This window comes from Coptis chinensis, chromosome 2, assembly GCF_015680905.1.
Source record: "Coptis chinensis isolate HL-2020 chromosome 2, ASM1568090v1, whole genome shotgun sequence".
In the NCBI taxonomy this organism is placed as follows: Eukaryota; Viridiplantae; Streptophyta; class Magnoliopsida; order Ranunculales; family Ranunculaceae; genus Coptis; species Coptis chinensis.
In genome coordinates this window covers 73,583,799-73,608,613 of record NC_141457.1, presented here as the reverse complement: position 1 = coordinate 73,608,613, position 24,815 = coordinate 73,583,799, and the positions used below count along the sequence as shown (strand labels likewise).

The following is a 24,815-nucleotide window of genomic DNA, read 5'->3' as shown; positions in this document are numbered from 1 at the left end:
TGGGGGCATTTTGTGCAGGTGATTGGTGAAGGTGGTAAACGTGTGGCACGAGAAAATTAATTTTTTTTCTAATATGAAATTGTTTTGTAACGGCAAAAAAACGTTACTAAGCTCTTCATTAAATAACACTTATAAAGTAAGAAAAACGTTAGAAATGGGTGCAAAAACCGTTAGTAAATGATTCAATTAGCAACACATACTACACGAAAAAGCGTTATTAATTTCTCATAACCGTTACTAATATCTTCATTAAGCTACGTGTACAAACCGTTAGAAATTGAAGGAAACCGTTACTATTTTTTAAAATATTTAATGCGATTGAGTTTAGAAAACCGTTAGTAATTAATTTTAGTGACGCTGAATAACCGTTACTAAAAAGAATTTGTAACGGTTAAAAACTGTAAGTAAATAACTTAACATATTAGTACCCCCAAACAGTTACGGAAATAAACCGTTACAAATATTTTTAGTAACGGTTCTGTGCCGTTAAGAATATTCTGTTTTGGTATAGTGGTTACGGCCGATCCCATCAAATTGAAACGCCGCTGGATGTGTGTTTTCTGGAATGCCGTTGATCAATATTTAGGAAGAAAGTTTGAATTCGAATCGAATTGAATTGCCGCTACTTGATTTGCCACTGGCTGTAGTTGAATTTGCTGCTGGCTGTACTTGATTTGCCGCTGCTTGATTTGCTGCTCATTATACTGACCCCCTACAAAACAAACCATATATTTAAGTTTGATCTCCATAACAACCTTCAAAAAGCCCGTGGGCTATAAGTCTATAGCCTTTCATCTTTAACCATTCTAACAAAATTATATTTACCAAACTGCCATAACATATTTTCGCCATTATACAATCAATTCAACAATATCAAACTCTACAAAAAAAAAAAAAAAAAAAAATCCTATTTGCCTTCAACACCCATCATTTTTTACCAATTTACTAACCTACCAAGTACCATAAATATTAATACTTCTTTGCCACACAGGCCTTGCCCATGTAACAAAGAGAGGGCGATGTTCCGGCCCCCACAAATGTGGCCCAATAAAAGCCCAATTCAATACAAGCCCATGCTCAGAGCCCAACTATAAACAAGCACACGCTCAGAGCCCAACTATAAACAAGCCCACGCTCAGAGCCCATGCTCAGAGCTTATCTATGAAAAAGCCCATGCTCAAAGCCTACATTCCACGGTGACGGATGTCCCCCCATTCTCGACTTCATCCCACGAAATGACGGTTCTCCCGCCAGTTCTCGAACTTCATTCCACGAAAAACGGATGTCCCGCCAGTTCTCGACTTCATCCCACGAAATGACGGTTCTCCGCCCGATTCTCGATCTTCATCCCACGAGTGACAGTTCTCCCGCCCGGTTCTCGACTTCATCCCACGAAATGGCGATTCTCCCTCCCACCACCGCTCAAATTCATCCCACGAAATGACAGATGTCCCGCAAGTTCTCTAACGTCATCCCACGATCCGGCCGGATGTCCCGCCGATTTCTCAACTTCATCCCACGAAATGAGATGTCCCGAAGTTCTCCAACTTCATCCCACGATCCGACGGATGTCCCCCGGTTCTCGACTTCATTCCACGAGTTGGACGGATGTCCCGCCAATTCTCCAACTTCATCCCATGATTGGACAGTTCTCCCGCCAGTTCTCTAACTTCATCCCACGATTGAAATATTGGAGAACGAGGAAGTAACTATCACCAATCCTACCTATAAAATCCAACCTTCGTCATTTTTCCAGGACTACGCAATCGAGACTTGATCCCAAGCAATATCTTTGGGTACGTAGGCAACTTCAAAACCGAAGTCCAGTCTCATCTTTCCCCAATCACCATCTCCAAAAAAACATTACTTCCAACCCTCAACTGGTGTGTTTTGGCAAATCTTGCTGAAACAAGGACCTACTTATGGACACAATTCCGAGTTTTCATAAACGGACCTGCTAGTGCATTTCATAGTATTACTCATTGTATATATGTTTATTCGTAGATGATTGATTATTATGTATATATTAGCTTAGGTTTTAACTTGATTATTCTGTATTCATTGCTAGTGAGATGTATAGATAATTGAGGCATAAATAAAGAAACAATAGTTTTATTTCTTAGTCGTTGTAGTATAGATGAAGTTTGTGAGTACCTTCACAGAAAAACTCTCACGAGGCTATAACTCATCCACTAGGGAATTCCTAGTGGTTTAAGGCCTTGTTGCATATGGTCAATGCAATCGCACTCGGCGAAACGAGGGTAGTTAGAACTCTATTTTTGGTCACTTATGCTAATTTCTCATATTTGTTTGAGGACAAGCAAAATGTTGTTTGGGGGTGGTTTGATAAGAGTCCAAAATTGTAGTTTTAACCCCCTAAAAATAATACTTTTAGACCAATTATGCGAGTAATAAATAAGAGTTAATGCTGATTACGTGTTTTTATGTATTCCAGGCATTGGAGTCGATTATGTGCAGAAATGTGTCACTTTTGCGAAATAAAGGAGCAAGGGTTGATTGCTAAGAAGTTTTGTGATTAAAGGCCAAGATTCAAGGAGAAAAAGCCTTTAAAAAGTCCGGTAGTCAAAGTCAACGCGGGTAGAAACAGTGCACAAAAGTCAGCAGAACTTCCGAAGGCCGTATCTTTGGACTAAGACCTCGGAATTGGGCCTATCTTAGGTCAAAACGACCGGCTCTGAAAGAGATTTCCAATGGTCTAAGCCTTGACCCAATCAGAGAAGCAAAAGTTGATGAAAAATCTACTGAAGTCAAATCCTACTGAAAAGGGCTCTATGGACTGAAGAGATTGGGTTTTGGGCTCGATTTTCCGGCCCAAAACATGGCTCCTCAGCCCATGCACGAAAATGTGGATCTGGTCTCCTCCATTTCAAAACACAGAAGACTTAACTCTTAAGCATTCTAGTTTGTAAGTAGCCATGAGCCAATAATTTTAGAGCTAGTTTTTAGACTCCATTAATTAGTTCAATAGCTTGTTTTAGATCTAGATTTATTTCATTCAGTTAATTAGTTTTTCAATTCCAATAGATTAGTTAGAACAAGTAGATTGTTATTTTAGAATCGAATTTAGTTTGCAATAAAGTATTAGTTTTTCTATTTAATTTAGTTTCATTAGATCAATAAAGTTAGTTGTTCCCGTAATCTAGTTTTAAGTATTAATTCATTTAGATCTAATTTCAATCATTTAGTTATAAATCATTTCTTAGTTGTTAATTTAGTTTTGAATTCTTGATTAGTTTGTCATTAGTAAATTTACAATATTTATATCATGTCTTGCTTAATTTCGTATAGAAATGATAGTTTAATGACTCAAGGCTAAACCTCCATTAGAGGGGTTTGATGAAAACTTGATTTTTGCTAGCTTAGAAATCATCGTGATAATCTATTCAATTCTAGAAAGTAATTAGTTCACCATGAGAATGGGTTTGATTGCTTCACATGCTAGTTATTATTTGGTAGAGATTGTCATGAATAATTAGGGATTATAAATACCATTTTGTTATACGAAAGCATTGAAATTTGGATTACGACGAATCTTCGCTAGTTAATTAAGTCGAGTTAAGGTGGAATTAATCCCCCCTAATTCCTTATCATATAGTCAAGTTTAGTATTCCGTAGTCGAATTATCATATCTTATTAGTATAATTTCCATCGTAGTATAATTTCCTCTATACTCTCATTGACTTTGATAGACCGATAATATTAGGAAACGTTAATTCTAAAGAACTAGGAGTGGAACAAATCTTCTACTCCAACTCTATTGCGATAGCATCGAGAGTGTAGAAAACTTTAATAAACCCTAAGCGTAAAATAGTTTTAGTTTTACTTGCGTTTGAGTCTCGTTACTTATTCGTAGATAAAACTATTGTTTTTACTTTATCATGTCTTCTGATGGTGTCCGTTCATGATGGAAAGACAGTTTGGTTCGCTATGAAGCAAGTTGTTATGAGAAGGGGGGTTCTCTTTATGAGTTGTGCTGGACACGTGTATGATATACATTGGTTGTGTATATTAGTCCCTCACAAGCCGCTAGAGAGAGTTGTGTTGTTGTTTTAGTAGAGTAATCTAATGAAGTGTATCTTAGGCTGTTCCAATCATTGAATCCTGTGAGTAGAGACGCTTGTGAAGCCTTGACGCCTTGTACACCATCCAAAGGGGCGAAATCTTGTTTTAAAGGCAGTGTATTCACACGCCTTGATTGTTTGTGTTCCATCTATCTTTTAGTTCTATTCGATTATCTAACCCTTATCCAATACAATCATCATGTACTCTCATGTAGCACAAAGTACCATGGTATTTTGGAAAAAATCGTTAAACATTTTAGAAATTTAATAAACTTGCAGCAATATAAAAGTGAAATAGAAAATTAGTTTAAGGGAGTCGGTTAAAAATTGTTTAGACTCCAAATACAGAAGCATAATATTTTTAGTTTTAACTCCAAGTTTGACTAAAACTAGAATTTGACACATGTTAACTCTTTTTTGGAAGCAAAATATAGAAATACCCTCTTTTAATTATTTACAACTACTTCTCCCATAATCTCTTAAAATTTTAAGTATTTTAAAATGTGTTTGAAAGTAACCATTTATTTAAAGAATTACTAAAATGCATTTTAACTCGATTAACATTTTAAAAACAATAGAATTAACTTATAATCACCTACTTTGCATTTTAAAATGTATATAGTGTAAAAACTTATTAAAAGTATTGTCTCCCATAGGCATTTGACACTAGACCCTAAGCCTAAGCCTAAACTCTAAATCTCAATAAACTAGACCCTAAGCCTAAATCCTAAATCCTAAATCCCACTAAACCAGACCCTAAACCTAAACCCTAAAAACATTTAGACACTAAACCCTAAGCATAAACCCTAAACCTCAAGACACTAAACCTTAACACCCCCCCCCCCCCCAATAACCTAACTCGTTGCATTGTCGAACCTATTGCATAATAAAATGCATTTTGTATCTGTGCGCATTTTAAAATGCATAGCCCCTCTACATTTTAAAATGCAGTATTATATTTCAAAATAAGTTTATTACGTGAGTGTGGTTTTAATTTATGATACATCTGCATTTTAAAATGCAAAATTGGTAGTTATAATCGAATTCTATTATTTTAAGTGAAAATATTTAATTTGGTAGTTATATAAGGGTAAAAAAAAATAATAAAGCGGTTACAAATCCCAATAACTAATTTATCTACTTCCACATTATTTGGGTAGTTAGAGAATTCCCAATGCAGGTGGATTTATTTCCCCTCTTATCACTACCACGTAGGCAGTATTTCCCAAGTTTTTCACCATTTTGGCAAAAAGCAAGGTGAGGCTGCCCAATGCAAAGGTAAAAAATAATCCCGGACGGGATGTTGAATTCCGTCTAGAGGCATTTTGATTGAGATGGAATGTAACATCTCGTCCGATATTTTGTCTAAAGTTTAAAAAAAAAAAAAACTGAAAAAAAATCGAAAAAACACTCGAGACGGAATGAAACATTCTGTCCGAAAAAAAGATCGAAAAAAACACACGAGATGGAATCCAACATCCCGTCCGAAGTTCACAAGTCAGCCACTATCTCGGTTGAAGGTTTCACCTTGTTTTCAACTTGGGAAAATAGTCACCAGTTAGTCACCTCTGCATTGGGCACTGGTTTTCCACACCAAAGAGGTGACTATTTTCACAAACCCCTTTTTTCCACGTGCATTGGAAATGCTCTTATAGTCAAAGCCTTTGCATATAGTTTTTTTTTCCTTGTATAAGTAGTTTCCACTATATAAAAAAAGTAAATAGTAGTAAATTTATAAAATAATATTCTTCAATTTTTTTTAAGTGTAAATTTTTATAAAATAGACTCCCTAACCCAATTTCTTGGAAAGCGAAACTGCACTAGCTGACAAAATTCAGTTTGCCAAGTATTTTTCATGGGAATATGTAGATATTATATGGTACTTATCGTCAAAATGAATATGAAAGTTGTTGGTAATCACTGATTAAGATTGAAGCGCAAAAGACCATTGAATATAAGAAGATTTTTTTTCTTACTATATCTTTACTTCTTTGGCTAAAATAAATTAACCATCCTTGCACATTGATGAAGATTGAGATCCAAAACAGATAGCCCCATGCCATGTATCATCAAAAGTTCCATTTTTTTTTTTCTTGGAAGCTAATTGATGAAAATGAACCCATGGCAAAGTATTCCGGCTTTTTATGTAGACTCCAAATTTTGATAAAGAGAATTAGATTATATCATTTTTAATGTCATTTGAGCAGAAAAATCCATCATTTTGACCCACCATCACGTATCCAGGAGGACAAAAAATTGTATACTCACAATCATATGTCAACTAATTTATTGTGGGTTTGAGTCCAATACATACTTTGATTCTTTCAGTTCTACCAGTTCCTAACTTTCTTGTATGGTTTTGCTCATGTTATAGCATCTCTAGGGGATAACAAACAACTATTTTGATAGTAATTTTGCCAAAAAAACTGAAAAAATCATCTCTAGTAGGTGAATACCAAACTAGTGGTAAACAGTTTTTTTTTAAAAAAAACAAGTTTGCTCAAACCGTACGATGTCGCACGCCACTCATACTGTCCTGAATACTTCTCTCTACACTACTTTGGGAGTCCTCAGTTAAACTGCGACAACCCTTCGGCTACCAATCTAGAGATAACACCATTTGACAAACACAATTGGCAAACTTAGTAGCAAGATTTGCCAAATGCCTACTACCACCCAGAAATGCTCTTAGATCATGTAGTGCCATAGTTAATTATTTTTGTTGCTCTCATTTTAGTTCAAAATCAAATTTAATGATCTCCAAGTAGAACTGGTTGAACCATCATCATCAAGTAATAAACGCATGTATCCCATGACTTTCCATGTTTACTAGGCTAGGACTTTCATTCTCCCCATCTCTGTCCTAGATGAGATTACGAGAATTTGTAATAAATTCCTTTGGAGTGGGCCTTCAATAGAAAGATGTATGCATCACGCAAACGTGATTCTAAATCAGGATGCTAAACTCCTTATGGATAGACTTGGCATCATGGCTACCTATAGACAAAGTACTCCTACCAGTTGTATCTGGACCAAGCCTGATGGAGACACAGTCAAGCTCAATTCTAATGTTTCTGTGACAGATGATCATGCTGGAACTGAAGGCACCATTTGAGATAACAATGGAGATGTTCTTATTGCTTACTCAGGTTCAGAAGGTACCAGGTCTGTTTTATATCAAAATCTGAAAGCCTTCTATGATGGGTTACTTGGTTGTGAGATATTGCAAATCAAAAAGGCAGATCTTAGTTGTTTCAGACTCCTTGAATGTGATTCATATTTTATTGGGCAAAGAAATGGTTCATTTAATTTGTATTGTTTGGATCTTCACGCTGCCATTAAAGATGTAGTTTTTAGGATGCTTCATATAGAATTCACACATGTATTTCGGGAATGTAATAGGGTTGCTGATTACTTGGCAGCTCTAGAATCTTATAATGGTTGTAACTATTTTGTACCTCCCCTTGAAGCTAGACTTCAAGCCATTGTGGATGAGGACCAAGTAGGTTATTTTGTACTCCTGTTTATTAGTTTAAAATCTGAAATATATATATATATATATATATATATATATATATATATATATAATAAACGCATATTCATATCCAATCACAAAATCAAGAGAGTAAAGCTTTGGTCCTTAGCACTTAAGACCAAAGTGCGTCCAAAGCAACTAGGACCACATATTTAGTATCCACATCAGCATTTTCACACAAAAAATTTTCAAAAAATTTAAAATATATATATATATATATATGGTCCTCAGCCGCTTTATACACACTTGGGTCCTAATCGTTGTGGACCGAAGCATTTTCCAAAAATCATAATGGCATTATCACCACACATTTCAATTTTGTCATTTTCTCCCTCCAACACACACGCACTCCCCGCTTTTCGCTCCAAACTCACTAATTCTCACACACTTCCAAACTTAAAAAAATGCTAGCAAAAGAAACATCCGTTTCAAACAAGTTCGATCTCCCCGAGGAAGTACTTACGATTCTCCCATCCGACCCATTCGAACAACTAGACATAGCACGTAAAATCACATCCATTGCTCTCGCGACACGTGTATCTAAACTAGAATCAGAATCTTCTCATCTCCGTTCCCAACTCACTGAAAAAGAAGACCAACTCACTGAGTTACAATCTCAAATAGACTCACTCGATGCTTCTCTTAATGAAACTTTAGATAAACTCGCACATGCTGATGAAGAAAAGGTATGGGCTGTTTTTTTTTTTTTTTTTTTAGTGTTTGACTCGTTTTGAGTACTGAGTTGATTTTTTTTTTTTGTGTAGGAGAGATTGTTGAAGGAGAATGCTTCGCTTTCTGTTACTGTTAAGAAGCTGAACCGTGATGTTTCTAAGGTTTGTTTTGTTGTGTAGTAATTTACTTCTTTGCCCATCGCAATGTACGTTGAGTGGGCACTTTTGTTACATTTTTTAAGGTCAGAACTGGAAAACGAGTTTTATAGTGTAAATAATTAGAGATACCCACTAATATATAGTTTGTAAGTAGTCTTACTATTTATTGCATTTGCAGTTGGAGATCTTCAGGAAAACACTCGTTCAATCACTTCAAGAGGAGGAAGACACTGCTGTAAGTCTTTTATTTTATTTTATTTTTGCCTTCTCAACACTTGCATTGGCTGGAAGGACTTAGAGTTGTACTGTAATATATGAACTACAGCAGGGTGGAGTTTCTCAAGTTCTTAAAAAGCATATACAAAACAATCCAAGTGTCTCCTCTGGTTCGTCTATTGGAGGTATTTTTGGATACCATTTAAATTTTCCTCCTGTACAACTAGTTGTATGATACTACAAACATAAGCAAATCCTTGTAACCTATTGGGTGAACCATGATGGTAGTTAACGGTTCTCATATGGCGTGCATTACGTTGAGAGTGAGAATATGCGTGGTTTCTGCAGAAGAAGTTGCTGCATTACCACCTTCAAAATTGTCTTCAGTTCAAAGTCAATTCTCAGATACAGGGAATTCATTTAGAGAGGACGGTGGTTCAGCCGAGTCAGATGGTATGTAGGCATTTCATGAGTGTGAGAATATGCATTCTGCTAGTTTTTCTGCTTGTCCTTGTTTTATAAATTTCCTTTCATTCAAGTCATATAAAAGACGTAAGTCTTATGCTGTCTCAATTTCTAATGATTGAACATTCTGCCTGCTGTGACTTGTCCCATGGATTTGTCTCTTACTATTGTTTCTTTGCAGGATATAGACATGGCACATCACAAGGTCCCCTGCTAGCATCTTATAGTAGCACACCACGGCTAACTCCTCCAGTTTCCCCTCCAAGTCTTTCAGCTGCAGGTTCTCCAACGAGAAGGTCTAAACCTGGATCACCAAGACGACATTCAATTTCATTTGCCAACTCACGAGGAGTCTTTGATGAGAGGTCTTCAGGATTTTCTTCTATTCCATCAAGTCAACACGGTTCGCTATCAAGTTCTTTTGACATGGGATCCCAAACTGGTTAGCATAAGTAACTTAAAGTTTGTTTTTTATCATGCTGATAACCAAGTGCCAAATGCCCAATTGATTTCTGGATGGAATCCATAGATACACATGCTGTAGAACTTGAGTTGTAATGATGCGAGTGATGTCACAATTTGTTTTATACAATCCAGTCAGATCCCCATGATATTACACTGAATATTTTTTATGAATACATTCTCAAGAGTAAATAGTAATTGAGGATTGGAAACTTAATGAAGTTTGTATAATTTACATGAAGTGTGGAGCATCCTTGGTTGAAGGAAGATTTTCCCACTTAGATAAACTTTCATTGCCAAAATTGAGATACTAGTTAGTGAGCTTCATTATTCTTTAGACTTCACTTCCTTTTTTGTTCAATTAAATATTATAGGACATGGTTACCGAGAAGTTTAATATCTTAAAGCAAATTAGAAAATCTTATGTTAGGAAGTTCATTTTGTCGTCTGTTCTGTCTGTTTTAAGATGTCTATACCTTGAATTTCGTGCTCAAACTAGTCAATGGTTTAGTTAAGGTCTTGATTCATATACAAGCTTTTATCAGTATGAACCATAAACAAGGTTATATAGCTGCACAGCTCCTACTAGTTTTGGATTTCTGGCTGATTTGGTATTACTTTCTGTTTCTAGACTAATTTAAATGCTTTTTTTGCTGAAGGTCGAACTCGAGTTGACGGGAAGGAATTCTTCCGCCAAGTAAGGTACATGCTAATGATCTTCATCCTGTTGAAATATAAGAATCGCAATGGATGCTAAGAACTATGAAATAACTAATATCTGAACTTAAAAAGTAGATAGTGACTGCAGCACTATGTTGGCTTGAAAAAGAGAACAAGCAACACTAATTGATTTAGTGATCAACTGGGGCATGTGTTGCACAGTTGCACTGTGTTCTCCAAACACTGAGATTCACCTTTGCTAAAATGCCAGTCTTTTCAGCACTCCTTGTACATAACTACGGAAAAATTAGTCCAATGTCCTTGTACAGATAAAATTAGCACATTCTGTCAGCACTCTTTGAGGTCAAGGTCCCAGGGACATCACCCTTCACATCGCACACATATGCCAACAGTAAGTCCCTGATTGGCTACTCCATTCAGTAAAAGTTTCCTCCTATCACTCTATCGGTGTCTCAGTCACCTGCATAATTAAACAGTTGTTAACATATGGTAAACTGCCATGCCTTCAATTGTGTCTCTGCATACAATTGCACACCTATAATGAACTCCCAGCATCACCAGCTCCTTACCCATGTCATAGGAAGAAAAAAAACCTGGTCTCTTCAACTTTTAAACAAGCTTCAAGTTGATGTATGCGTGGAAAGGATCATCGAGGAAAACTTAAAAATATTTAAGATGGATGATGTAATGAAGCCGTTAAATCACTGAAATGCCTTCAGCTGGGGCATGCACGTGTTACACTGTTACCTGGATTATCTATTAAAAGTTAACAGTCTGATGTTTTATTTCATTTTATCTGCAGGAGTCGTTTATCTTACGAGCAGTTTGGTGCATTTTTAGCCAATGTCAAAGAATTGAACTCCCACAAGCAAAATAGAGAGGTAGACGAATTGACCATCTTTTTCTTTTCACTTGTTCTGTTTCATCCACTTGGAATCCATCTGATCGTTTCTTCTGTGTGTAATGTTTACAGGAAACCTTACGAAAGGCCGATGAGATCTTTGGACCTGATAATAAAGACCTTTATGTTGTATTTGAGGGACTGATAACCCGTAATGTCCATTAAAATGCTTCACACATGACGGTGTACCATTTCTTAGTTCGGTGTACAACAACTTACTAATTCCTATCTTTTTCTTATATGCTTTTTAGTCTTCCTAACAGAGTGACCATGTCCTGGAACATTGAAAAAACTCTGGGAAAATGTACTGAAAGAAAGAAGTAGTGAGATCATACATATACTTTTTATGATCTAATTACTGCAAAAGTGCCAAGATCAACGAGCAGGACTCGGTGGTTTTCTTAAGAAGTAGAAGGAAATTCAAAATGCATTATAAAGATCTAAAACGTAAACACAGGCCAGAAAAAAAAATAGAAAATATAAATTTGTCTATAGCTCATTCCTCTCAAACGATTAAGCTGCATCGGCTGCATCGTGATTGGTTATATTGATCTCTGATGCTTGGCAAAATTATTACGTGCCTAACTGGACTTGGATTTTACTGTGCAGTACCTTGCGATGGTTATCGCACTAACAGGACGGAGTAAAATTTGATTATTATGTTGTCAAGACCTCGGGTATTGACTCGAGACATAATTATAGTGCAGAGGATGAACTTCGAGTCCATCACAGACTGTTGCAACATACTTGTTAGTTGCTCCTCTAGCCCTCTTGCATTTTCCATTTTCTTCGAAGTTTACGTATGAAAATGTAGTTGGTCTGTTGGTATTGACTTGTGAATTGTGAGGCCTTCGAAGATGGGCAACAGCAGAGTGCTTAATCCCTCGAGTCACTCAATCTTGTAACAAGAACTGTCCCACAAGACTTTGACACTAAAGAATTGATCAAAAATTCATACCTAACAAAAACACCTGACAAGAATTACCAGCAATGGGCAACACAGTTTCCTACAAGTGGCTACCGACACTCAACTAATTGTATGTTATTTTATTCTAATAGTACAGAATTAATTTGTATAGCAGGAAGAGTTCAATATGAATACAGCTTGAAACAAACTAAGTTACTAAGCGTAATCCAATGTATTCTCTGATAGTCTGATTTTGAGGGGTCATAACCGCTCTAAAGGCAGTATTATGGGCACAAAGGTGGGCGGGTGGCTGTTGTTATTAGGCAACCTTATATACTTTGGAAGTTGGAACGATTTCTTTCCAAAGTTAAGCTTACATATGGTCGAGACCCATGCCCTGCCCATGAAGGAAAGCCCAAATGCAAATGAAACCTACAAAGCTAGAAATTGAGTCAATACTCAGTACTATAGAAGTTCAATTGAGTCAGTAACTTGCCCATTCTTTAAAAATTGATTAAACAAACCTGTGAAAATAAAGAGATTGAACTTGTCACCACGGCAAATCTTCCTCACTAAAGGTAATCTTGGATGGACAGTGTTGGTTTTGGAATATGATAGTTCACTTTTTGTTTTTGCTATGTGAGCAGACTGTACTATCGTATTCGTATCTCAAAGTATACGTAATGAAAATTGGATAGCTCACTGCACAAATACTAGCTTCAGTCAAATTAATGAAAATTGGTTGTTTAATAATGAGTGATGTACTGTTGTAGGAATGTAGGATAGGTATATAAGATGTGGTACATGCACATTTCACAGTCTGCTGCATCTGTGCGATAGTGCGATAGCATCTTTAAACTTTAGTGATGGCCATGTGAAAAAAATAAATTTAAATAATTTCATATAAAATTCTATTAAAAGAAATGAACGATAGAATGGATAGATAAATGTGGCTTTTAAAAAGCATAGATTTCTTGAGCAATTTAATGAAAGATAATAAATAGAGCATATTCTAGCAAACAAACACATTGATGGGTCTATTTAGGTTGAGATAGTGAAATTTTAAGGATCCATCATTTTTAATCCAGTGTATGTTCAACAGTGTGCTAGTGTGGACACAAACCTCTCTGTAGAATATACTGATGACTCTCTTCATAATGAGCAATCTGAATTCCTAATTTGTTAGGGTCTCTTTCAAGTTGGCTTCAGCCTTTAGATAGATTTTTTCTTGTCATCTACAGATCTACCACATAAGCATTCCCTTGCCTAGAGCATAGAAGAAAGGCTTACTGTTTCATTTCACTACAAGCCATCTTACCTCTTGTCGTGAAATTTGATGAGGTACTAGAGGTCTGGAGCTAAACAATTTTTTTTTTGTATGATTGGTTTTAGCTAATTTTCTGCTCTATTTTCATAGTTTATGGTGTATTTGTGGATTTAGCGTGATTGGCATCAGAGCATCTCTAGATTTGCCTCCACCATTCGGAATTTCGCGAAAAACTATCTCTAAGTGGAGGCAAATGTTAGCGCAACAGTGAAAATGTCGTGCGGGGGGTTTTTTTTTTTGGAGGGGTTCTAGAGATATATTTTATCTCGACACGTAAACAAACTCAAAATCTTTAAAGCATTTATAAGTTTCGGATTAGGCTAATATTTTGTAAATATAATCTCCTAACTATTCTAAATATTGTCACAAATAATCAAAAAAATCAAAAAAATTCAAACTTGCTAAATGTAGTTAACAATTTACAAAATTTGGCTAATTATAGACCGTTCATTTTCACCATTTTTTATACTATATTTGGCAAATTTTAAAAAAAAATTGATTATTTGTGACAATGTTTAGAATAGTCAGGAGATCATATCTACAAAATATTAGCCTAATCCAAAACTTATAAATGTCATAACGATTTTGAGTTTGTTTACGTGTCAAGATAAAATATGTCCTTAGAACCCCTCCCCTTTTTTTTTTGAAGTAAAAAAATTTATTAATAATGATAACAAATTTTACAAAAAATTAGAACAAGCATGCAACAAGCTGGGCCACCAGTCCTTTCTGAATAGCAAATCCTATCGTTCTAAAAACAAACTCGTTAGAACCAGATGTTATAACGTTATTGTTCATAACTTTCTAAAGTCTCTTGAGAAACTCAACAGACTGTTTTCCAAAAAACCAAAAGTGTCGAAACTAAACAGAATGAAACAATGCTAGTTAGCCCTGCAAGTTTTCTCATATTTCTCTATTTTCCCTGTCGCTACTCTCTTAGCTGCTTCTCCCACCGCAAAGTCACCATTCCCCAACCCTACCAACGGAGAAACTCTAGTTATATCAACACATGCATGTTTTCCCTCAGACCAACTATAAATTAAGACATCCGCAGGCCGAAGTGTCGATCTACCCTCATTCAGATCAGTGAGAAAGTTAACAGGAGTTTCTTTCTTCGATCACTTGTACTCCAGCCCTCCAAAATGCATCACACAAAATGTCTCTAACATGATCATGTGGGTATTTAAAACCCGAAAAATGTCTACAATGTGCTACATGGCCCCCATAGACATCTGATCTACTCTTTTTGCATATAGGGCAAAGACCACTATCAGAGTACAGAGAAATCATAAGACGGTACCGGAGAATAGCACGATATTTCACCTGTGACATACGCTGTCCAAGTCCCTCTATCGGAATAGCAAGTAAAAAAAAAAATATATATATATATATATATATATACTCTTTTCAACTTGGGGAGACAGTATCAATCTCGTGCATGGTAGACTCTACTCCAAATTTGCGATTGATATTTGCCTCTACCTACGGATACTTACATCAAACGTGAAGGTATACCTCCACCACCTAGAGATGCTCTTAAAATTATCTTTACTACTTTCCTACATATATTTTTTTGAAATGTCATTAGTTTCATACTTTCACTACTGTCTCAGCCAACTGTAAAATGACAAGGTGATGAATCATGATCAGATGATAGCTTGATCTAACAAGTACGTTGAGAATATATATTATTAGCCCTTGTAACTTGTAAGCCCTAAGAGCATTCCCAATGCAAACCACTCTTATTCACCTTTACGTCAGTTCTATTTCTCCTATTTTCCACCGTTTTGGTGAAAAGCAAGGTGAGGCTGCCTAATGCAAAGGCAACTATTATTCTCGGATGGGATGTTTGATTCCGTCTGAATGAAAAAATCGAAAAAACACACCGGACGGAATGAAAATCTCATCTGAAGTTTAAAAAAAAATCGAAAAAAACACACGAGACGGAATAAAATATCCCGTTCGAAGTTCCCAACTCAGCTATTATCTCGGTTGAAGGTTTCACTCTCGCTTTAACTTGGGAAAATAGTCACCTTGATATTCACATTTGCATTAGGCAAATATTTTTGACCATTTAGAAGAACATCCCCTTGATATTCATCTGCATTGGGAATGCTCTAAATGAATATGTGCTGACTGCATACCCAAGAGGCCAAGAGCTTATTAATTAAATGCACAACACTTTTGGCATGCCAAAATCTTTTAGTCCAAATTTCAAGATTATGTGCTCCATCTACAATATATCCCAAACCACAATTTCCATTATAAGTCATCCCCTGCCGAATCCCAAACCAGAATACATTCATATTACTCATATGGCCCTTAAAAATGGCCACCGAAAGCCTAAAACCATATTGGTATAGAGATTCTCCATTTATGATCCATACCCTGTGCTACTAATACTTTTTTTTTTATAATATAGAAAAACTCAATTTGTACTTACCCTATAGAAATTACTCAATTTCAACCCCAATTGCAAAAATTAGTACAAGACCTTCTAGCCTTTATAGGCAAAAGTGATTGAAAATTATGTGACAGTTGTATAAGTTTTTATGTTGAAAGTTGAAACTTCATTTAATTTCACTATCACATAAATAGTAGTCAATCACTCAATCTGATTTTTTTTTTAAAAAAAAAGACTGCCAAATTACTCAACAATTAAATGACTTGCAGTTCTGTTTAAGCTAGGTTAATTTATTGTTGAAGAAAATTGTGGGAAGTCTTAAAAATCAAAGTATGAATAGCATTGTGGGGTCAATGAAAAATGGTATCCAATAAATCCAATACATCAAAATCTTGATATCCATGGTGAACATCCTAGACTTGTCTCTCACTGTCTTGAGCCAACAAATGTGTTCTTCTCCCATGCTCAAGTTTTAAAAACAGACACTCAAAACCATACTTCAACATGCACGACACGTGTCAAAAACCACAAGTTTCGAGGTTAACGACTCTGACGCTTCATTGTAAGGATGAAAAAAGTTCCTCCTCTCTTACATAAGAAACTGTCATATATAGGACAAAGAAATTTTTTTGAAAAAAAGAAAATAAAAATTTACTTTATTTAGCATTTATTACTGAAGCTATTTTTATTTAAAATAAATAAAAAAAGCCCGGTATTTAAGCAGAGAAATCTGGTAATGTGGTAAAAAAGATATAATCTTTTGAAGCTGAGAGAAGAACATGTGGAGCTTCTCTTTTCATTTCTAGCTTTTGCTTCAAAACTTTTCTTGTTTTCTGAAGAAGAAGAAGAAGCAATGGAACAAGGTGTATCAGAGATTATTGCATGGTATGTTTTTGTTTTGAAGTTTTGTTTATGGTTCTAATGTATATGTCTAAAGATGAAATTTTGATGATTCTGTTTGGTTTTTTGTGAGTTTTGTAGGCTTGGGTTTCTCTAGTTTTAGTTTATTTGCAATGGGTGTTCATTTTTTTTTTTAATGTTTGTGGTCTTTAGACTAGTTTTTGCTCTAGGCGCTAATGGTTGGTATGTAGGCACAAAGATTAATAAAAAAAATGTTGATGGTATTGTTTGGAGGTTCGTGCTCTTTAGGGAAGTTTTTAGTTCTGTTTACTAATTGCATGTGGTCATAATTAAAGATGAAATATTTGATTTTGTTGCTTTGAGTTTCTCTTGTTTTGGCTTCTCTACAATGGGGACTCCATGGATTTTCTCATTTGTGATTCTTGGAATGATTTGGTTGAATTTGATACTTACTCTTTTTGTTGTTTTCTTTCAATTTCTTTTGGTTGTGTTTGATTTCTCATGTTAAGTTTTGTCTCTAATAGGATTTCTTTGTCATACTTCTGTTTTTAGGGAGAGTTTAGGTTATATTTAGTGGATTGTAATTCAAAACCAGGTTGAAGCTGAAACTATTTCGATTCTGTTTCCGAGTGCTTGTTTTAAGTTTTCTCTGGTTTTAATGTCGTTGTTTCAGTGATGTCCATAGACTATCTCCTTTATTTTCCTACTGGAAATCTGATTCTCGGTTTGCATGTATCTGCTGTTGTATTTAATTACAAATCTCAAAGTTGTTAGCCTTTTTAGATCAATGTTTTCTTCGAAGCATGTTTAGTTATAATTTTTTGATGGTTGTTCTGAGTAATCTGTTATATAGTTACTTTCTACTGTATTCTGAAAGATCTGCTCGATGTCAGAAAGCAGAACCCCAGTGCTTTGTTAGGGGATAAAGGCCACATGGAATGATATTAGTTGGTTTGGGATATAACCGTAGGTTCCGAATAATGTAGGAATAAAATCATCTATGGCAAGTGATAATATTAACGGTATCTTTCGTGTCCATTGCTCCATGTGTAGCTTAGCCTTGCTTATCCTCTACTGCCTTTCTTTAATGCATGGTAAGCTTCCAAGCTAAGTGGCTCAGTCTCAAACTCGTTACAATTATCTGGAAAGTGATGTTTAATTTTATTCGAATGGTAAACCGTTCTCGTCAACTGCAAAGTATTAACCAAGAGATAAAGACATGTAGCAGAACATACCTAGCCTCAGTTTGGTGTTTAACCTTCTCTCCTCCTCCCCTTTATCGGTCTCTCTTGAAAGAACTGTTGATGCAAATCGCATGTTTAAATATTTCACCAAATTGTCTCCTATTTAAGCTCTTAAACTCTACATAACTAGTACAACATTGTTTTAAATGTTTCAAAGACTGATGAATTTCTGAAATCATCTAATTTTAAGGACAATCTTCAAGTAGTCAGTGATGCGGATATAAGATCATGTAATATATAAAGGGTTCAGTATGATTCAACAGTCTGATTTAATATTACACATCCATATCCTTAACCTTGCTGTATTTGTATGGATTCTATAATCTATATATACATTTCCATTGACGTTTCACATTCATTTCATGTTCTTCTATCACGTGAAATGCTAAGAGTGTTCGATGTTTCACATTCATTAATTTCTTGCTTCCCATGTCACATGAAAGTTTTAGGAGCCATTTCCTCTTTCCTATTAAGTGTCGTCCGCAAGTCATTTCCATGCCATGCAACCGTGCTTCTAAGTGTGAATAGACCGGAGTCTGTCATAGGTAGGTATAACAAACTAAAGAACTTCTTCTTCTTAAAACTGTAAATTCATTCTCTATCACCTCATTAATTTTTGTGAAGTACGAAGACCAATACTTTCCCGTATTTTATCACAATTTTCCAGTCACTCTTTGTGTTTGATATACTTATTGTGTTCTTCTGTTTCAACCTACAACAAAAAAAAGGAAAAACAAAAAAATAAAACAAATTTCTCTACTAAAAATGAAACTATTTTCTCAGTGAAATTGGAAATGAGTTAAGAGGACCAGTTTGTCATCTTCCCATCTCTGTTTCTGCTCAAGGTACAATACTACTCTTTTTCAGTTTCCTTTTCTTTTTCATTTCCTAGGCTTCATAAATTCATAATTGATCTCTCTCCTCTGACTAGTATTAATGGTTTCCTGATGTGTAGACTTGAGAGCTTTAGATACAGACAAGGAGAAGATGGACAAGTCCTCTCCAAGAGGAGTTCTAGAGGACTGCATGAGTGGCTTCGACTTTGAAAGGAGTTCTCCCAAGGCCAGCACCTCAGATGATGAAGCTCAACCAAATACTAAAGCCACTTCTAACTGGCGGACTTTCTTTAGTGTTTTAAAAAGTAGATCGATGAGAAGATTAGCCAGCATCCCTCCTGTAAGAGTTCCAAAGTGCTCAAGAAGTAGCAGCAGAAGCATGAGAGAGAACACCGTCTCAATATTGAATAACCCTGGTGCTGATTTCTGTTTCAAGTCATCCTGGACGAATTTCACACTTGCTGAGCTCCAAAATGCAACCAACAATTTCAATTGTGGTCTGTGAATTGCTTCAAATTCATAGAACTTCCCCTGTGGATTAAAACTTCAGTTCAAATTGTTGTAGAAAATTGAGTTTATCCATTTGAGAAAGAGTTTGTGTTGCTATCTTGATTCTTATTTTTGTTTCTCCTCAGATAATGTTATCGGAAGGGGCGGTTATGCAGAAGTTTACATGGGCTGTTTAGAAGATGGTCTGTATGTAGCAGTTAAGAAGCTGAATCGAGGAACCCCAGAAGATAGGACTGGTGATTTTTTGTCCGAGCTTGGGATAATAGTACATACTGACCATCCTAATATTGCTAAGTTGATTGGTTATGGGATAGAAGGAGGAATGCACCTTGTTTTTCAATTATCTCCTCAAGGAAACCTATCTTCTCTACTTCATGGTCTGTACATCACGTTGTTTTGATGTTTTCCATCTCTTTATCAGTCAATACCTTGTACTAGTGTTTTCTTGTTTCTGTCTTTCAGATTTGCAGGGAAAATTGGGCTGGGGTATCAGATATAAAGTTGCTGTAGGAACAGCTGAGGGTCTTCTTTACCTTCACGAGGGCTGTCAAAGAAGAATCATCCACCGAGATATAAAAGCTTCTAATATTATACTTACCGAAGAATTTGAGCCTCAGGTGAACTTTCTTGTCTAGAGAAAGATTAAATGGAAAAAAAAAAATGTCTGCTATAAAAATTTAATAAATCCTAAGAGCACCTCTAATTAATAGCTGCATGGCCAGATCGTGGCTATTTCAAAGATATCCAAGCAAAAAATTAAGATTCAAGATTCGCTTACTACACTTGCAACCCAAAACAAGGGTGACGCTATTAAGTAGCCAATCCGTTAATAAATGCAGAATATTGTATGCTGTCCGGAAGCCGTTTAAATAAAATTGTGTTCACCCTAAGACCCAAACACAAGCAACCCCTTCGTCATCCCTTAGCATCACCATATGCATTTTCTCCTTGTTCTACAAATCTTTCCGAATTCTGCATGTTGTCACATCTCCAAGAACTGTATAGGATGTTCCAGTTCGAAGCCACAGACTGTGTCTAAGCAATTAAAGGCCTATTGCAGGATCCTCTATGACGTGGCTTGCCATTTTGTTGCATGTGACTAGCTCATTTCTTATCTGTATTTTATTCTTTTTGCTCATCGGTTATTGAAGATACTTGAAATGTTATATGAGAATCTTCTAAATAAAAACGAATACGTTTTTTTGTATGCATGCATGCTTGTCTAAATACATTCGATGAGATTAGGCTTTTTTAGTGATTGTTTTTCCATTTTGACCAGATTTGTGATTTTGGTCTTTCAAAGTGGCTACCCAAACATTGGACTCACCATACAGTATCAAAATTTGAAGGCACATTTGGGTCTGTAAGCTGGATGACATTTGTTGTCTTTGAGAACCATATATAGAATTTTCCTTCTTATATTTTCCATTGTTGCACATGACAGCTATCTTGCTCCGGAGTACTCCATGCATGGCATAGTAGACGAGAAAACTGATATATATGCTTTTGGAGTACTACTTTTAGAGCTTATTACTGGACGCCGAGCTCTGGATAACACGGAACAGAGCCTCGTGATGTGGGTGCGTTGGTTTCCTTTCAAATTATTACACCTCATGCCGTTGTATCTTGCGGTCATTACAGATTTTATTGTTTCACTTACTTCTTGTTCCAGGCAATGCCTTTGCTCGAGAGGAATAATATCAGGGAGCTTGCAGATCCTTTCCTTGCTGATGCTTATGATCCACAAGAGCTGGAGTGTGTGGCATTGACAGCTTCTTTGTGCATACAACACTCCTCAATTCTACGTCCTCGAATGAGCCAGGCATGTTCTTGTTCAGAAACTTATAACTGAAAATCGTTAGGTTTTTCTAGTGTTGAGAGGGACCATAGAGATCCTGTTTTATATGACAACAGAATAAGGGTTGTATTTTTCATTTTTTCGTTAGGCATACATTTCAAATCTAAACATTTGCCATGTTAAGCTGATTTGATCAGTATGCTGTTCTTCATCAATAATTAAGACTTTAGTGCGCAAATGTTTGCTGAACATGTACCTGCATACAACACTAAAATGGACGAATTTATACTTTCCTTGATTCAGGTTGTACAACTACTAAGAGGAGATGAGACCAGCTTGGAGCGTGTGAAAAGATTCAGAAAGCCATTTCTCCAGAGAACCTTCTCAGAAGAGTTGTATGATGCAGAAGAATATAACTCAACAAGGAACCTGAATGACCTTAATCGACATAGGCAGGTTGCTTTTGAATTTGAGTAGAGTAGTAGTCAAATTTATTCACTGATAAACTTTAAAGAGAAACTGCAGTTGGGATCTGCCTCTGCTTATTTAACTCTTCCAGCTATAGAATTTGGATGCAGTTTACATATTTAGAGTTGTGTGACAAACCCATTTGTATTTGTATTCCGTTGTGTTATGGATACACAAATGCAATAGCACGTCAGTGCGTGTATCACAGGTTGCATATGCAAATAAATGTGCACGTGAACCTTGGGATACAAGCAAGGTAAAAGCGAAAACAGAGGCAAACATAATATATTTGCATATACAGCATGTGATAGAGATCAGAGAGTTCTGTCGCCCATGCGTCCTTGATCGATAATGTTATCACAATGGTGTTAGATATGTACTTATTGACATTTCTATATAATAAAAAAGCTTAGTGTGGAGCCCACAGAGTCCCATCCGGCTGTTATTATAGAAAATGTGCACTTTACAATGTTAATTTGAAAAAATAATGAATCATTATTGATTTGGTCAATAATAGCTATTTTGTAGGCTGGATTTTTATCATTCGGTTAGTTGGGTTATTTTGGGGCCTAATTTGGAACAGTGTCGTGGGCACAGGCTATAATGTTATATACTAGTGTTTAAATAGGAGGGATGATTTTTTTAATTCATCACAATATTTGTGCAAATTTGTTGTAACGTTGATATGGATTTTTCGAGTCTTCTCTTTTTCATATTTTCCAAGTTGGATTTCCTTAGAGTTAATTAACGTTGTTATACTATTATACTACATTTAGTGCTAAAAGTTACTTATAAATTATGGAGTGCGCTATTGGCACCCCATTTTATAGGATTGGCATCCTTTTGGCAAAAAGTAAAATAATAATGGTTATTCCATATATGTCTTTTTACACCCCACATACCCATACTTCTACGACATCGGATTATCGTGAGATCCCATATCCCACGGCAGGTAGTTGCCGCGAGATCACACAATCTACAACATCAGGTTGCTGCGAGATCCCATATCCCACGGCAGGCAGTTGCCGCGAAACATTTTTTTTGTGTTTTTTGTTTTTTTCCATTTCAAATTTTGCGTATTGAACACACACGACATATGAATACTTTATTTTCTTCTTTAAAGCTTCTTTATACACTTCAAGAACAACACCAAAACTATGACAAATAAAATGTACAATCTAAACATAATTTTGCTATCTCGCGACAAATATTTTCATATGCTATAAGAAAAACTTGTGATCAAATTAATAAAGAAGAATTTTGATAATTAACACAAGCAAAGCCTCCATTTTAGTGAACACAACCATCTCGCGACAACTAACTTTTTTTTACGGTGACTATTATCTCATTTTCTTCTTTAAAGCTTCTTTATACACTCCAAGAACAACACCAAAACCATGACAAACAAAATGTACAATCCAGGCATAATTTTACTATCTCGCGGCAAATATTTCCATATGCTATAAGAAAAACTTGTGATCAAATTAATGAAAAAGAGTTTTGATAATTAACACAAACAAAGACTCCATTTTAGTGAACACAACCATCTCGCGACAACTAACTTTTTTTTACGGTGACTAAAAAAAAAAAAAAAGCCCATGGCAACCACCTTCCCGTAGGATATGGGATCTCGCGGTAACTTCTTGTCGTGAGTGTTTTTTATGTGATTAATGGAGGGGTGCTAATACCTTTGAATTGGTCAAAGGGGTGTTAATTTCATAAAGTGAGGTGTTAATACCGCAACCCTAAATTATTCAGAGAATTTGCATGATTGCTACTACGTCCCCACATTTTTCTTTCCTTTGGAAAGTGTACAACGTCAACTTAAATGAATCGGTTCCACCTGTTATTTTCTCAAAACACTTAACGGGTATAATGTACAACGTACTTTACATCTTTTTGCAATTTAGATACTTTACTTCTTCTTTTTTTTGCATTGCAGTACTTTGTCATTTTTTTTGCAGTGCAGTATTTTTATTTCATGTAACGACCATGGGCCAAATTCAAGTAAAAAAATACTAGCATGTCATTTTTTTTTTGATGTTGTGGCGTCATATCACTATTTGATATGCCACAACAGCTGAAAACAGCACATGAAAGGCACGTGACCCATTTTACTCTCCTTCCCCATTTTTTTCGCGCCCATTTAACCTTGTTTGAAAATTAAAAATAGGTATGACTGAAAAGACATCAACTAACAAGTGTCAACACCTAATAAACCATGCATAAATGTTGTCTTGTAAATTGAAATTATTTAAAATTTGAATATGTGTGAGGATTGAGAAACGGATTAATCAGTTGGATGTATTTATTGGCTTAGATTGCTATAAAAACTCAAGTATATATATATTTTTTTTGTTGGGGAAGAACAAAAACATACTATAGTTAGGTTTATTTCGTGAAAACAAATAATGGTGAAGGGAAAGGTATTTGAAATTCAGGGAGATAGTAAACAATTTGATAAATAGTTGAAGCAGTTCGAAAAATGATGTAAACAAAGAATGGTAGGAGGATATTTATGGAGATTGCGATGGAAGATGATGAGATATGTTTGAGAGTTTGTACTGACTGTGGCAAAATTTGTTGTATTGAAATGATGGAGGAGAATGGAGATGGAAGTGAAGCTCGATGAGAACGAGAACCAAGTCCAGAAGTTCCACCAGGATTTGAGAGACGCCTTAGAAGATCACCCAGGCTAGCAAAAGCAGCAGCCGTATCACCAGCAACACAATTAGCAACACCAACACCAACAGCAGCAGGGCCATCTAAGCAGCAAGTAAAGAGGTTGTGTTGGCTCTAAATGCTGCTGCTGGTGTATGCATGACGAGCATGACGAAGAAGAGGTTGTATTGATTGAAGTGTTGTTGTGGTGTTTGCCGGTGTTCTAGGTTTAGTTTTTGTGTGTTAAGTTTGTTTTAATTTCACAGTCAAGTGTGTCATGTTTTAATTTGACAGTCAAGACTTATTATGATTGTTTTCATTTGTACAAGTGTCATATTTAGTTTTTGTGTGTCATGTTTGTTTCGTTTATGCAATAGGGTTTATGTGAACTGGTTTCGTGGAGAAGAAGAAGTTGTGAATTTGATATTTATTTTTTTTTTTAAAGTTTTAAGAAAAAAAAAACGTGTTTCTCACATGCTTTATTAATGTCACCTAATGAAATGAATGGACACATTGTGTATTCCGGTGGCCACATCAGCATTGACCGACTAGAATTGAGTCATAGTCTAAAAATGCAAAAAAAACTAATTGTACAGAGTACTGCAGTGTGAAAAAAAAGTAAATTAT

At 35.7% G+C, this 24,815-nt stretch overlaps 2 protein-coding genes across 5 annotated transcripts; both read left to right on the top strand.

Annotated features, from left to right (window-relative positions):
- The first annotated feature begins 7,865 nt into the window (after positions 1-7,865).
- On the top strand, positions 7,866-11,527 carry LOC147517726 (PH-response transcription factor). 3 transcript variants are annotated; one of them, XM_086589848.1, is made up of 9 exons: positions 7,882-8,303; positions 8,382-8,450; positions 8,626-8,682; positions 8,773-8,848; positions 9,012-9,116; positions 9,310-9,570; positions 10,250-10,292; positions 11,074-11,152; positions 11,245-11,411. In XM_086589848.1, the coding sequence occupies exons 1-9, from the start codon at positions 8,022-8,024 to the stop codon at positions 11,335-11,337; spliced, it is 1,065 nt and encodes a 354-aa protein (XP_086445974.1). In that variant the 5' UTR covers positions 7,882-8,021; the 3' UTR covers positions 11,338-11,411. The 3 variants fall into 3 exon arrangements, with proteins under 3 accessions (XP_086445975.1, XP_086445974.1, XP_086445973.1); XM_086589847.1 differs by having other exon boundaries at positions 7,927-8,303; positions 8,952-9,116; XM_086589849.1 differs by lacking the exon at positions 9,012-9,116 and having other exon boundaries at positions 7,866-8,303; positions 11,245-11,527.
- A 4,771-nt stretch (positions 11,528-16,298) lies between these two features.
- On the top strand, positions 16,299-21,946 carry LOC147517725 (receptor-like cytosolic serine/threonine-protein kinase RBK2). 2 transcript variants are annotated; one of them, XM_086589843.1, is made up of 10 exons: positions 16,299-16,372; positions 16,650-16,695; positions 18,699-18,760; positions 18,871-19,248; positions 19,387-19,638; positions 19,724-19,878; positions 20,541-20,620; positions 20,706-20,841; positions 20,934-21,083; positions 21,363-21,946. In XM_086589843.1, the coding sequence occupies exons 2-10, from the start codon at positions 16,664-16,666 to the stop codon at positions 21,534-21,536; spliced, it is 1,419 nt and encodes a 472-aa protein (XP_086445969.1). In that variant the 5' UTR covers positions 16,299-16,372; positions 16,650-16,663; the 3' UTR covers positions 21,537-21,946. The 2 variants fall into 2 exon arrangements, with proteins under 2 accessions (XP_086445969.1, XP_086445968.1); XM_086589842.1 differs by lacking the exon at positions 16,299-16,372 and having other exon boundaries at positions 16,402-16,695.
- The last annotated feature ends 2,869 nt before the right edge of the window (positions 21,947-24,815 follow it).

Bases quoted from the DNA above. Each gene is read 5' to 3' on its own strand.
- LOC147517726 (XM_086589847.1), top strand. From the start codon at position 8,022: ATGCTAGCAAAAGAAACATCCGTTTCAAACAAGTTCGATCTCCCCGAG. The intron at 8,304-8,381 runs GTATGGGCTGTT...TTTTTTGTGTAG, and splicing joins CACATGCTGATGAAGAAAAG to GAGAGATTGTTGAAGGAGAA. The intron at 9,117-9,309 runs GTATGTAGGCAT...GTTTCTTTGCAG, and splicing joins TGGTTCAGCCGAGTCAGATG to GATATAGACATGGCACATCA.
- LOC147517725 (XM_086589843.1), top strand. From the start codon at position 16,664: ATGGAACAAGGTGTATCAGAGATTATTGCATG. The intron at 19,249-19,386 runs GTCTGTGAATTG...GTTTCTCCTCAG, and splicing joins AACCAACAATTTCAATTGTG to ATAATGTTATCGGAAGGGGC. The intron at 21,084-21,362 runs GCATGTTCTTGT...TCCTTGATTCAG, and splicing joins TACGTCCTCGAATGAGCCAG to GTTGTACAACTACTAAGAGG.